At 28.6% G+C, this 14,765-nt stretch overlaps 2 protein-coding genes across 2 annotated transcripts; both read right to left on the bottom strand.

Annotated features, from left to right (window-relative positions):
- Window positions 1–1,125: 1,125 nt before the first annotated feature.
- On the bottom strand, window positions 1,126–3,848 carry LOC124916414 (zinc finger CCCH domain-containing protein 19-like). The gene is made up of 4 exons (XM_047457128.1): window positions 3,749–3,848; window positions 3,506–3,675; window positions 3,299–3,382; window positions 1,126–3,195 (listed from the first exon to the last, which is right to left on the bottom strand). The coding sequence occupies exons 1-4, from the start codon at window positions 3,846–3,848 to the stop codon at window positions 1,306–1,308; spliced, it is 2,244 nt and encodes a 747-aa protein (XP_047313084.1). The 3' UTR covers window positions 1,126–1,305.
- An 8,190-nt stretch (window positions 3,849–12,038) lies between these two features.
- Window positions 12,039–14,319, bottom strand: LOC124916413. The gene is made up of 5 exons (XM_047457127.1): window positions 14,182–14,319; window positions 13,938–14,107; window positions 13,725–13,808; window positions 12,237–13,621; window positions 12,039–12,153 (listed from the first exon to the last, which is right to left on the bottom strand). Exons 1-5 carry the CDS (start codon window positions 14,279–14,281, stop codon window positions 12,039–12,041), a joined length of 1,854 nt encoding a protein of 617 aa, XP_047313083.1. The 5' UTR covers window positions 14,282–14,319.
- Window positions 14,320–14,765: the final 446 nt, after the last annotated feature.

Here is a 14,765-nt window from a genome sequence, read left to right as displayed (position 1 = left end):
TTGGTATTTTTCTTCAAACTACGTAGTGTTAGATAACTACGTAGTGTTAGATGAATGGTACAACTTATAATATTAATAATATTAGATTTATTTGTTAACTAATTTTAGTATTTTTATTTTTTTTAGCAAACTAAAATATAAAAAAGTAATTTTTTTTTAATTGAACGAAGAATATGTCAAAGTATGTCCGGGATTTGGTCTAAATATATCAATTTCATCTTCTTTAAAGATATGATGCATATTCTACTAAGGACGGGTTATGTATTATATTATTATTAGTTTATTAATTTTAATTTTGTTTTTGATAAAACACATGATTTACAAATGTATGAAGTGAACCCATCTATTATATTATTTACTAGGCTTAAAGAATGGAAAATAAGAAAAACACAGAGAAAGATAAAAGTAAAATATGTGACAAAGTAAACAAACTGTAACCTTATACTTAATTAAAGTTTTTAAATTAATAAATTCTATATATTTTTATTAATATGTGACTAGTTTTTTACAGTTTTACTATCATTATAATGATACTAAAAAGATATTTTGCCACCCATGGTGGTTTGCTGTTCAAGATCTTCTCTTAGGAATGGAGTTTGCTGTTGTATATCTCCAAACAGTCATGTTTTGAGTTTTCTGAAATTCTTAGTATGATGGGATTGGCAACTTTTAATTGATGTTGTTCTATATTTTCAACATTTGATAATATATTAGAATTCACTTTTGTTATGTTAGCTATCTCAGTGGGTTATAAATACAAAGTAATCAAAGTCCTTAAATACTATATAATAAAAAAGTATTAAACTTCTATCATTAGCATTAGAAAGAGATTCATTTTCTTAAATGTTCACGTGGAGATGTAACACATAGGACCCAACCAACCATCCATGGACTAGGGCAGACCCTAGGGCAAACCATTCAAAAAAAATATGTTTAAGTCAACCCAATAGGTCATATAACTCATTAGTCTCTGTCCATTTCATTTTAATATAGGCAATAACCAATATGAAGAAGCTCAATGAGTAATGAACAAAAGTTTAGAAATATAACCATAGAGTTCTATACCATCTTACAACTAACAGCAAAATATAGCATTGCTTCCATCTTACAACCAACAGCAAAATATCATCACAAAATAATTGCTTCCATCTTACAACTAACAGCAAAATATAACCCTAATTGATACAAGAAGCAATTTCCAATCATAGCAAAATATAATTTCTTCCATCTTACAGCTAACAGCAAAATATAAGCCCAATCTTTTGATACAAGCAATTTCCCAAAAAAAAGATAGATATATGGGACTTACTTCTCCCTTGGCTTGTTTGTATCTTCGGGAATGTCATCATCTTCTTCAAGATTAATCACCACCATCTCTCTGCATAGAATACTGTGTGCTTGCTTTTTAGTAATCTGTTCACCTCTCAAGTTATGTTCAGTTTCACACTCAGACCCAACATATTCCTTATCTATTACACCAGATGATCTTCGAGAACGCTGATTGCCACCAAGACATGATTCCAAAGGTTCCTTTTGATGCTTATTATGAGTACACTGTTTTTTTCCCTTCATAACATATCTTTTCGGCAGGGATTCATTCTTAAACGCCTCGAAAGCTCTAAGAGATTCCCTTGCTAAGGATGACTCTTTCTTTGATTCAAGATGCACAGAAATGGCATTAGAATGTGTACAAAATGGACAATAAAAGGGTGAGGGGGCATCATAACCTAAGCAACTTGGGTGGACACTAATTGTACAGGTTCTCGTTTTGCAAATCAGCAACTGCCCATCTCTGTTACACTTTATACAGAGATTTAACTCTGTATTTTGAGTTGCTGAAAAAGTGTCTTCACTGAATGTGCCCTTAGATTTTAGGAATCTTTGTTTTTCAATCTCAATATCAATCTTTTCATCATCAATGCCATCACTATCGCCCTCAGTTTCTCCATCATCATCATCAACATCAACACACTTCATTTTGGCTCTGTCATCGAGAGAACAAACTGATGGTCCTATTGGATGATCATTGTTTTTTTCCTTCAAAAAGTTGTTCTTACCAGAACCATCATCATGGCTAACCTCCTTAGACCTCAGTCTATCCAATTTATCCACTATGGATATAACTGTCGTCTCAACCAAATTCTCTGACAGTTCATTAGAAACCATTGCAGATACATCCTTAGTGGTTTCATTTTTCTTGCTAACAGCAGGTTTAGCCTTCTTGGCAATATGTACACGGGAATCTGTCTCAAGCAAATTCTCTGGCAGTTCATTTGAAACCATTGCAGATACATCCTTAGTGACTTCATTTTTCTTGCTAACAGCAGGTTTAGCCTTCTTGGCAATATGTAAACGGGAATCTGTCTCAAGCAAATTCTCTGACAGTTCATTTGAAACCATTGCAGATACATCCTTAGTGGTTTCATTTTTCTTGCTAACAGCAGGTTTAGCCTTCTTGGCAATATGTACATGGGAATCTGTCTCAGCCAAATTCTCTGACAGTTCATTTGAAACCATTGCAGATACATCCTTAGTGACTTCATTTTTCTTGCTAACAGCAGGTTTAGCCTTCTTGGCAATATGTAAACGGGAATCTGTCTCAAGCAAATTCTCTGACAGTTCATTTGAAACCCTTGCAGATACATACTTAGTGGCTTCATTTTTCTTGCTAACAGCAGGTTTAGCCTTCTTGGCAATATGTAAATGGGAAACTGTCTCAGCCAAATTCTCTGACAGTTCATTTGAAACCACTGGAGATAATAACAAATCTTTAGCGGTTTCATTTTTCTTGCTAGCAGCATCTTTAGCCTTCTTGGCAATATGTAAAAGGGAATCACTCTCATCCTTAGAACAATTTCCGGCATTCAGGTGTTCTGGTAATTTATCATGTGATGTTGGATCAATCCTTTTGCACTGAGAGGAAACATGGTTTATCTTTATTGGATCTTGCAGGCTCTGATTAGAATGTGCAGATTGATAACAAGGTAGCTTCCTTCGCATTGAAGTTACTTGGTCACTGTGGACTTTTCCTTTACCCTTGAGTTGAAAGGCTTGAACTTTTTCTTTACCTTTGAATTGTACTGCATTGCGCCTAGCTTCATGATTATCTAATAAATCATCACTCATTGATAATCTACTGCTCTTCTTCAAGGATTCAAGGATTGGATGACGACCTTCACAAATTGCATCTTTTATCTGTTTGTCAAAAAGAAGAGATTAATCTTGTTTATTTGAAAAACTCACAATATAGACATTTTCAATATTCATGATTAAGCACAAAGGAAGTGTCTATACATACCCGTTCTAAAGCAGATTTAGGCAAACTGCGTCTTATGTTCTGAATAAGGGTCTGAATATCTGATCCCTCATTTCTCGAAGGGAACTGCATTTCATGCACATAGTTAAATGTTTGTTTAGTGAGAAAAAACCTGAAACTAGAATACCTGCATCGCATTGCAATTGGTTTATCAATAACCGAAAACACAGTTTTCGGAATTCAACATACCTTCTCACTTGTCAATATTTGACGCATATCTTCATGATCCGTTAATTTATCAATCTCAATAATTGGAGTTGAACCAGTTGCATTAAGATCTTCCAAGCCTCTCAAAATAAGGTTGTTTCTAGCATCTTTTCCTACTTCATCAGATATTTCAGGTGTCTTTGCAGCTAATTCTGAAAACCATAATTGATAATATCACTAAGACAATAATAACCAAGAAAACTGAGAACACGGGTCATTACATACCGATTAATACAGACATATCAACTTCCGTCTCTTTTGCTAAGGCTTCAATCACCCAAATCCATGGAAGGGTTGAAGAAGCAGAGGAATGCCCCGTATCCATTAGTGTGTATGACTACTGTGTTGGACCAAAGGAAGGAACTTGCAGTAGTAGTAATGATACCTATCAATATTATTATTATTATGGACATAAAGACATTAGCTTGAATCTATAATCTAATTTTACCATGTACTACGCAGGTGGGTATGTATATTATTGATCTAATGCGCGATTAGGGTTTTTCAAATACCTCGAAACGCCGTCGTCAAACTCTTCTTGTTTATGAACCGTCGCTTCTCTCCAACCACCGCCGAGAAGCTGAACGGACTTCCCTCCTTTCTAAAAATACAGAACTTAAATAAATTTATTTAATAATTTATAAAAATTAAATTGATCTTAAATTTTAAATCTTAAAATTTGACATTTAATTTATTAAATATTTTTTATAAAAAATAAATGTATATTTTAATTTATTAAAATTTAATTACATATTCATAATGGTATTTTATAAGATATTTAATTATGGAATTAAATGCAATAGGATTCATATAATCATATTTATACAATATACAATATACAATACAATTTTTTTAGTTATTTAAAATATAATTTTTTAAAAAATAAAATATATATATATATATATTAGTATTCTATTGAGAAAAAGTATCAATAAGAGGAAAAATAAAGTTTAGAAAATCTCTAAAAACAAGCTTATATTAATATTCTAAGACAATATTGAATATGTGCAATAGTGAATAAATAAATAAAAAAAGAGATAAAGATAGAAAAATATAATAAGAAACAAACATAGATTTTTTCTTTTATGGGCGGGCAATAGGGGGTTTCAAAATATTAGGCACGTTCGAAATCTTTGCAAATAAATGATGAGGCATCTAGGGATTTTGAATCAGGAACGATGGCTTCACCATCGATGTGGGATTCTGGCAAACCAAAACACAAAAACAAAAACAGACACCGGAAACACAAGTATTCCAGACAGTTCTCCCTCATTTGTCTGATTCTTAAATCAAACAAATCTTCTGCAGCAGTTCTAAATGATTTCTATATATTATATCTACTCTGCAAAGCTGACATATAAGCTTAGAAAGAAAAAGAAACTCTAAACCACCCAACATTTATTGCTTGAAACTAAACTGAAACCACAATCATAAATAATATACCATTTCTTGAAACCATCTAAACTGTAAATCAAAAGCCAAGATTAATCAAAGAAACTTTACCACTCGAAATCGAGCTTCAACGAAATAGGCTGGATCCTTCCACAAATACAAACTCAAAAGCCCTAGAAAACATTTCACTCTCTAATTTACTTTTCTACAAAAGACCCCCCCTAAACAAAAACCTATATCTTTAGAAGACTGTATTATCCTCTGCTGCTGCAACTGAGGGGACTTGACATGGAATTCAATCGTGCGGACGAGGGAAATCGGGCCTTTGATCGAACGGTTTCCAGGCGTAGCGGGAATCGGGACAAATGATGACAAAAAGATCTTGTCCTGATCTTCTTTTTGATAGGGCGTCGTTTCATTTCTTCTTCTGACAGTCAGAGGAGAGTCCTTATACTTTTTATATATATTTAAATAAGCCTTCCAACTTTTTCCTCCTTTTATTCTTCATCCTGAACTTATTTGGGCCGTATTATAGCTGGGCCCTTTGGCATTGATTGGTCCTTTAGAATGCAAGTCTGGGCTTGGCTGATGGACTGGGCCGGGCAATGCATCATATATTTCCTAATTTCTTTATTATTACTCGTTGGTATAGATTATATTGGATATTTTTATTTTATTCTCTATATGTTTGCTCATTAATTAGTAATCACAACACTTTAGAATTTTTTTATATTTTTTTTCAAATAACATTTTCTTTATCCTATATTTATTTTTAATAGTTAGTTCAGTATTTAAAAAATTATCCATTAAGAGCTCAAATATGCTAATTAGACATTGGTGGGGGGTTAATTTGAATAATTATAATTCAATTTGAGTTATGAACAAATCCGAAATAATAATAGAAAAAGAGAATTTTATAAAATGTTTTAATTAAATTTATTAATTTATTTATTTTATGGGTCACAATTATTTTAGTTTCCTCATAAATGTTATTTTATAAAATAAAATAATAATTATATTGATAACAAGCTTTTAACATCTTAATCCCAATAAAGTGTTTCTTTATGTAGATAGGGATTTAAAAAATACTAATTTTTTTCTAGTCCTATCTCAAATTAGGTTTACCAATAAAAACCTAGAATCTCTATTATTTGTGCAGCTGGATGAATGAACATTTTTATCTTAAAGTTTTCTTGAACTATATTTATTTCTTCTTCAAAGTTTGGTATATACAATTCATTCTTTGTTGCTCATTCTTTGTTCAATTATTTCATTAGATTTCGATTATACACGTCTTTATAGCTTAAGGAGAACTCATGACACAACTTTCTTAAAATGATTTTAAGCAATTTGTTGAGTTTAGTTTCCTCCTATGTGTCTTCTTGTTCACTTATGATTCTTTCTTATTCATTTGATATATTGTTCCCTTTGATCTTGTGTAAAGTTATATATATTTTGCAAATCTAAGTTATGAAATTGTGAACATTCGAATGCATTCAAACTAGTTCGTATTACAGTTACACGGTAAGATACATCTTGTGTTCTTTTACTAGTTAATTTAATTATTTGTTATATTTGTAAATATTTTATTCATCTAACCAAATTATATTCTTTTTAGCTTCTTAAATGTAAAACATGTCATATTTTTTTGGTTATCTTTCAATATAATAATTTTTTTTTTCTGTAGATCTAGGATTTGTAATGCTATATAACACCTATTAGGAGATGAAATTTTTTAAGTTCATAAATGCATCCATATAAATTGCATTTAAAAAAAAAATACACTTTCCTGAATATATAATCTTAATTTTATTTAGCCATATATATTTAATTCATGAACAATTACATTCCTATATTTATGACATCTTTTAAATAAAATGTTTACCATGAGAATCGAATTTGAAACATTTAGATTATATTATCAGAATGAATTACTAATCTTAATTTAGTATAATTTAAGTGTATGAGATTTCTTTGCCATCTAATATTATAAGGTTGTTACGGTTAAAGTGAATAAATTTTATGCCTTACAAAAAACATTTTATCAGTTTCTTTATTTGTTGATGTAGTAATTATGTTTTCTGATTATAAATAGTTATAAAATTTGAAATTAAGTATTTGAATTTCTACTATATTGTTTTTAACATTGTTTCTTTTTCATATTTTAAGATTTGTAATCACATTCGATAATTTTTCTCCTAAGATAGAAAGGTTAGTAGCTTAATTATATTATTTTCATTTACTTAATTTAAAATTAGTACATGATTTATAATCAAATAAAAATTATTCAAATTTGAACTATTATTGTTGATTGACATTACAACTTTTAAAGAAACAAATCAATATAATTATGATATGGATAAGCAAAAATAGAAATTAAAAAAATGGTTTGTTTTTAAATTGAAAATAATCATGCAACATCAATGAAATCCACTTTGCAAATATTTATTCTCTTTCGGAGCTCTTCTTTTCCTCTTGTTTCCGACAAATTTGGTCGATTCTCCTTGAGAAAAAACCTGCAATTTTTTTTATTTATCAGAATAGAATAATTAAAATCATTTTATTTTATATGCTAATTAATTATAAATAATTGAAGTAACACTGTGAAGGATATATATATACACATACCTCATCCCCATAATATATTGCTTTTGAGGTGGAATCTCAGAATAAATTATAAAATTTTGTACCTCTATGAATAAATGAAATTTATAATAATCCTTTCTATAATCATGATAATGAAGTAAATCTGTTAATAAAAATATATATTAGTCACATAAATATATATAAAAATAAATTCATAAAATGTAATAAATACATAATATATATAATTATATCCAAACATAAAAATAAAAATAATTATATTAGTATTATATTTTAATAGTTTATTATTTTAATTTATAATATTATTGTATAACCAAACATTTATGTTATTTTTTAAAATTGTATTATAAAATTAAATATTGAAGAAAAAAATTGAAATAATTTTTTTTTTCAAAATATATTTAAATGAATTAGAAAAATAAAACATTAAGACAATATTTAAATACAAAATTATATTTAAATTATTCAACTAACATTGTTAACTTTTTAAAGTGAGTGATTTAGATATTTCAAACTTAGTATATGGGCTAAAATTATACATTATGATATTTAGGACAAAGTTTAAATTGAAAATAATTACCTTTTACTTTTTTCTAAACTAAACTTATTCAAATACATTTTTATCCTCTAATTTTGTTTTATTTTACTATTATTAATTATTATCTAGTAATTCTTCTGAAATTACTTTTAAAAAAAATATTAGTGTTAAAATATACTATTTTAAATTCTAAAAAATAAATGATTAATAATTAATTTATTAATATGGAAAATATATTATTATGGACTTAACAAAAATATATTATGTACGAGTAATTTGAATAATCTTTATTCATAATTAACCTAATTCGAAGTAAACTCAAATATTGTACACAAATTAGGATTTGGTTCAGTTTGAATTTTGAATTAATCTAACAAATTTTTATTTTTTTGTAATGAAACGATATAGATCTTTTTCTATAAAAAAAATGTTAAAAACCAACTTGTAAATAAACGGTGATGAGTTAATGCAAAATAAATAATTAGTCTCTCACTTGAAAGAAAATGGTATTTCTAATAATTTTGTAATTAGGTTTACCCTTTCTAACAAAATTTCCGCATATATAGAGATGTAAATGATATACGATTTATCTTGCGTTATTTTAAATTAGGGTTTTCGACACATTTCTCTCATACTCTTTGAGCAACAATGTGAGCGGCCATTTTTCTATGATATTTATATTGTACTATATTTCTTTGTTCTTCGAATCTTTGGATCTTCACTTCATCCATGGTTTTTCATTGATTGTTGGATTATCTCCATTTTTGTAAATTTATATTAGACCATTGTAGACTTACTTTCTTTCTTTGTAATTCCTTGTTTCTTACAATTCTTTATTTTTTATTCACTAGATCACTTATTCTCTTTAATCTTGTTCTTCATGTCTCAATTATCTATGTCTCGTTCCACGGTAATATATATATATTTTTTAAAATTACGAGTAAATAGTTAAAGTTACTCTATTTTTTATATTCCACTCATCTCACCAATTATATTGTTCATCTAATTATCGATTCAACATCTTATAAAAAAAATATACCTTGATTCTATTTAATCTCTTCAATAAAGGTTTCTTAAAAGTACATGTCATATTTGATTTGTCTTACATTTTTTTATGTTCTTATATTCATCCATATGCTTTGCATTTCTAGTAGCTTTAGTTTCTTCACCAATATATCGTCTTTCAATGCATTTGTCTTTATAATTAAGAATGTTTTTTCCATAATTTTGATAATTTCTGAAAAAGGTATGCTGAATGATTTGTTGCCGATATCGTTGTAGATATAGGAGGATAGTATCGTCTTTTAATTTCCTTTGGTGTGTTTAAATTTGGGTAAAATGTGTTTCATTTAAATTGAATGACTATAAACACATATTTGTTTAAAATATTATGAATTTCGTATGGTTCTAATTTTTGTTTTTTTGTGTGACCCATGTTTAATCCGAACGTTTTTTTTTTTTTAAATCAGGTTGTTTGATATTTTTTTTTAAACTCCTTACTTTAGTGTTCTGATAGTTCTAATTTAAAATCTATATTGGATAGAAAGTCTAATTCATTTCTCTCAAATCAACAGAAATGTCTTTTCAAATTATTATTTTTTATATTCTCAATTTCTTTATTTGTTGTTTTAATCATTTAACTATATTTTCTGATTAAAAATAATTATAAATATCAGTTAAAACTTTATAATTAAGTATTATTTTTTTTTACTATGGTTGTCTTTTACATGGTTTCTTCTTTCATTTTTTTCAGATTTGTAATACATCTAGATAAAAAAATAGTATCTTCTCTATATTATTTACAATAATTTACTTTAAAATTATTAAAAATTATGATCAAATAAAAATTATTCAATAAAATAATGCTGATAAGAAAAAATCAATTGGATTCTGAACTAATCCAAGTATAATGTTGGATAAGCAAAACAAATTTAATACAATATTTATTTGATATATTATTTGTTTTAAAATTCAAAAATACCAATAATATAGAATTTACTTTTAATTTAAAACCTTTAATTAAGTATATATCTAAGTTTACCTTATCATTTCTTTTACTTTGATAGTTTATATATGTTTTTTTTTTATCTTCCATCCTTGAAGCCTAGTAAACAATGCAATGGATGGTTTAGTTTCCTACATGTTTTAAATCATATATTTTGTCTAAAATAAAATTAAAGTGATTTTAAGAAACAAAAAAAATAAAATGAAATAAGCTAGTAATAATATAATACTTCATCATTCCTTAGTAGAATATGCATGATTTCTTCTAAGAGGACAAAATTTATATGTCTAGACCATATTTCTGATAAGACTTACTTTGACACATTCTTCTCTATTAAAATAAATTGTTTCAGATATTTAATTTGTTAAAAAACTAAAAAATATATAAATTATTTAACAAATAAATCTAATATAATTTCAACAATTTGTCTAAAACTTTTGAGAAATATATTAATATAATGTTGTTTTGATAAAAATGTTTTCATGAAATTCGCGGCAACTTAAAAGCAAATTTTTCAAAGATTTTCTGTTTTCAATTTACTCATTTAGTTTGGGGTAGAGTGTTAGAGAAAAAAAAGTGAAAAATCATTAATGTTTGTTTTAGTTGTATTTATTCTAATTAGTTGATGGCAAAAAAAAAATTGGAAATTAAAATAACGGAAAACCCGATTTTCACGAAAATATTTTCATCAAATCAACGTTGTATTGTTATTTTTTCTTCAAATACAGTGTTATATAAATGGTACAAATTATAATATTAGATTTATTTGTTAACTAATTTCATTATTTTTATTTTTTTTTAGCAAAATAAAATAAAGAAAAGTATTTTTTTTTTTAATTGAACGAAGAATATGGAAAAGTATGTCTTGTCTTAATGATGACCCCGGGATTTGGTCTAGATATACTAATTTCATCTTCTTTAAAGATATGATGCATATTCTACTAAGGACATGTTATGTATTATATTAATATTAGTTTATTTATTTTATTTTTGTTAAAATCATTTTAATTTTGTTTTTGATAAAACACATGATTTACAAATGTATGAAGTGAACCCATCCATTATATTCTTTACTAGGCTTAAAGAATGGAAAATAAGAAAAACACATAGAAAGATCAAAGTAAAATATGTGACAAAGTGTAACTTTTTTCTTTATTAATATGTGACTAATTTTTTACAGTTTTACAATCCTAAAAAGAAATTTTGAGAAAAAAAAAATGGTTTGCTGTTCAAGATTTCTCTTAGGAAGGAGGTTTGCTGGACTAGGAAGTTATTGCTGAAAGAATTTATATCTCTCAACTTGTGTCTTGCCTCCGTGTAATATTTTATCGATAAAACCGAATCATTTAAGTTTGATTATAATCACTTGTGGAGTTGATGATATGATTATTTGACTCAAATAATGGGATTGGCAACTTTTAATTGATGTTGTTCTATATTTTCAGCATTTGATAATATATTCTTCAGTATTTTTTTTTCCAATTTAAATTATTTATTATGCAAAAATATTGATTTTCAAAGAAAAAACAGAGGTCATTTACATCAACTTTGAGGTGTTCTTAAAAATTACTTTTGTTAGTTTAGCTATTTTAGTGAGTCATAAATACAGAAGTAATAAAAGTCCTTAAATACTATATAATAAAAAAGTTCAAAACTTCTATCATTAGAAAGAGATTCATTTTCTTAAATGTTCATGTGGAGATGTAACACATAGGACCCAACCAACCATCCATGGACTAGGGCAGACCTTGGGGCAAATAATTAGTAAATATAATATGTTAAAAGTCAACCCAATAGGTCATATAACACATTAGTCTCTGTCCATTTCTTTTTTAATGTAAGCAATAACCAATATGAAGAAGCTCAATGAGTAATGAACAAAAGTTTAGAAATATAAACATAGAGTTTTATACCATCTTACAACTAATAGCAAAATATAGCATTGCTTCCATCTTACAACCAACAGCAAAATATCATCACAAAATAATTGCTTCCATCTTACAACCGCAAAATATAACCCTATGTAGGGATACAAGAAGCAATTTCCAATCATAGCAAAATATAATTTCTTCCATCTTACAGCTAACACAGCTAACAGCAAAATATAAGCCCAATATAATCACCTAATTGATAAAAGCAATTTCCCAAAAAAAAGATAGATATATGGGACTTACTTCTCCCTTGGTTTGTTTGTATCTTCTAGAATGTCATCATCTTCTTCAACATTAATCACCACCATCTTCTTAGTAATCTGTTCACCTCTCAAGTTATGTTCAGTTTCACACTCAGACCCAACATATTCCTCATCTATTACACCAGATGATCTTCGAGAACGCTGATTGCCACCAAGACATGATTCCAAAGGTTCCTTTTGATGCTTATTATGAGCAGACTGTTTTTTTCCCTTCTCAACATCACCAAGACATGATTCCAAAGTTTCCTTTTGATGCTTATTATGAGTAGACTGTTTATTTCCCTTCTCAACATATCTTTTCAGCTCAACTGCAATGAAAGCTCTAAGAGATTTCCTTGATAAGGATAACTGTTTCTTTGATTCAAGATACTCAGAAAAGGCATTAGAATATGCACAAAATGGACAATAAAAGGGTGAGGGGGCATCATAACCTAAGCAACTTGGGTGGACAACAATTGTACAGGTTCTTGTTTTGCAAATCAGCAACTGTCCATCTCTGTTACACTTTATACAGAGATTTAACTCTGTATTTTGAGTTGCTGAAAAAGTGTCTTCACTAAATGTGCCCTGAGATTTCAGGAATCTTTGTTTTTCAATCTCAATATTTTCATCATCAATGCCATCACCATCGCCCTCAGTTTCTCCATCATCATCAACATCAACACACTTCATTTTGGCTCTGTCAACGAGAGAACAAACTGATGGTCCTATTGGATGATCAATGTTTTTTTCCTTCAAAAAGTTGTTCTTTCCAGAACCATCATCATGGCTAACCTCCTTAGACCTCAGTCTATCCAATTTATCCACTTTGGATATAACTGTCGGCTCTACCAAATTCTCGGACAGTTCATTTGAAACCATTGCAGATACATCCTTAGTGGTTTCATTTTTCTTGCTAACAGCAGGTTTAGCCTTCTTGGCAATATGTAAACAGGAATCTGTCTCAAGCAAATTCTCTGACAGTTCATTTGAAACCATTGCAGATACATCCTCTGTCGCTTCATTTTTCTTACCAGCAGCATCTTTAGCCTTCTTGGCAACATGTAAAAGGGAATCACTCTCATCCTTAGAACTATTTCCGGCATTCAGGTGTTCTGGCAATTTATTATGTGATGTTGGATCAATCCTTTTGCACTGAGAGGAAACATGGTACATCTTTATTGGATCTTGGCTCTGATTAGAATGTGCACTGAGAGGCAGCTTTCTTCGCATTGAAGTTACCTGGCCACTATGGACTTTTTCTTTCCCTTTGAGTTGAACTGCAGCTTCAAGATTATCTAATAAATCATCATTCGTTGATAATCTACTGCTTTTCTTCAAGAATTCAGGGATTGGATGACGACCTTCACAAATTACATCTTTTATCTGTTTGTCAAAAATAAGAGATTAATCTTGTTTATTTGAAAAACTCACAATATAGACATTTTCAATATTCATGATTAAACACAAAGGAAGTGTCTATACATACACGTTCTAAAGCAGATTTAGGCAAACTGCGTCTTATGTTCTGAATAAGGGTCTGAATATCTGATCCCTCATTTATCGCAGGGAACTGCATTTCATGCACATTAAGTTAGTTAAATGTTTGTTTAGTGAGGAGAATCCTGAAACTATTATACATGCATCACATTGCACTTGGTTTATCAATAAAAGAAAACACAGTTTACGGAATTCAACATACCTTCTCACTTGTAAACATATGACGAATATCTTCATGATCCGTTAATTTATCAATCTCAATGTTAGGAGTTAAACCAGTAGCATTAAAGCGTTCCAAGCATCTCAAAAGAAGGATGTTCCTAGCATCTTTTCCTACTTCATCAAATATTTCAGGTGTCTTCGCAGCTAAATCTGAAAAACCATAATTGATAATATCGATAAAACAATAATAACCAAGAAAACTGAGAACACGGGTCATTACATACCGGTTAATACAGACATATCAACTTCCTTCTCTTTTGCTAAGGCTTCAATCACCCAAATCCATGGAAGGGATGAAGAAGCAGAAGAATGCCCCATATCCATTAGTGTGTATGACTACTGTGTTGACCAAAGGAAGGAACTTGCAGTAGTAATAATGATACCTATCAATATTATTATTATTATTGACATAAAAACATAAGCTTGAATCTATAATCTAATTTTACCATGTACTATGCAGGTGGGTATGTATATTATTATTGACATAAAGACATTAGCTTGAATCTATAATCTAATTTTACCATGTACTATGCGGGTGGGTATGTATATTATTGATCTAATGCGCGATTAGGGTTTTTCAAATACCTCGAACCGCCATCGTCAAACTCTTCTTGTTTATGAACCGCCGCTTCTCTCCAACCACCGCCGAGAAGATGAACGGACTTTCCCTCCTTTCTAAAAATACAGAACTTAAATAAATTTATTTAATAATATATATAAATTAAATTACTCTTAAATTTTAAATATTAAAATTTACGTTATGACATTTAATTTATTAAATATTTTTTTATAAAAAACAAATGTATAT

This window comes from Impatiens glandulifera, chromosome 9, assembly GCF_907164915.1.
Source record: "Impatiens glandulifera chromosome 9, dImpGla2.1, whole genome shotgun sequence".
NCBI lineage: Eukaryota > Viridiplantae > Streptophyta > Magnoliopsida > Ericales > Balsaminaceae > Impatiens > Impatiens glandulifera.
Note: the sequence above shows the minus strand (reverse complement) of the source record. Positions and strands in the feature narration are given on the sequence as shown.

Coding starts and splice junctions, on each gene's coding strand:
- LOC124916414 (XM_047457128.1), bottom strand. CDS start 3,848: ATGGATACGGGGCATTCCTCTGCTTCTTCAACCCTTCCATGGATTTGG. Junction 3,676..3,748: donor TGATATGTCTGTATTAATCG/GTATGTAATGAC, acceptor TATGGTTTTCAG/AATTAGCTGCAAAGACACCT. Junction 3,383..3,505: donor AAATATTGACAAGTGAGAAG/GTATGTTGAATT, acceptor CATGAAATGCAG/TTCCCTTCGAGAAATGAGGG.
- LOC124916413 (XM_047457127.1), bottom strand. CDS start 14,281: ATGGATATGGGGCATTCTTCTGCTTCTTCATCCCTTCCATGGATTTGG. Junction 13,809..13,937: donor ATATGTTTACAAGTGAGAAG/GTATGTTGAATT, acceptor CATGAAATGCAG/TTCCCTGCGATAAATGAGGG. Junction 13,622..13,724: donor CTAAATCTGCTTTAGAACGT/GTATGTATAGAC, acceptor TTTGACAAACAG/ATAAAAGATGTAATTTGTGA.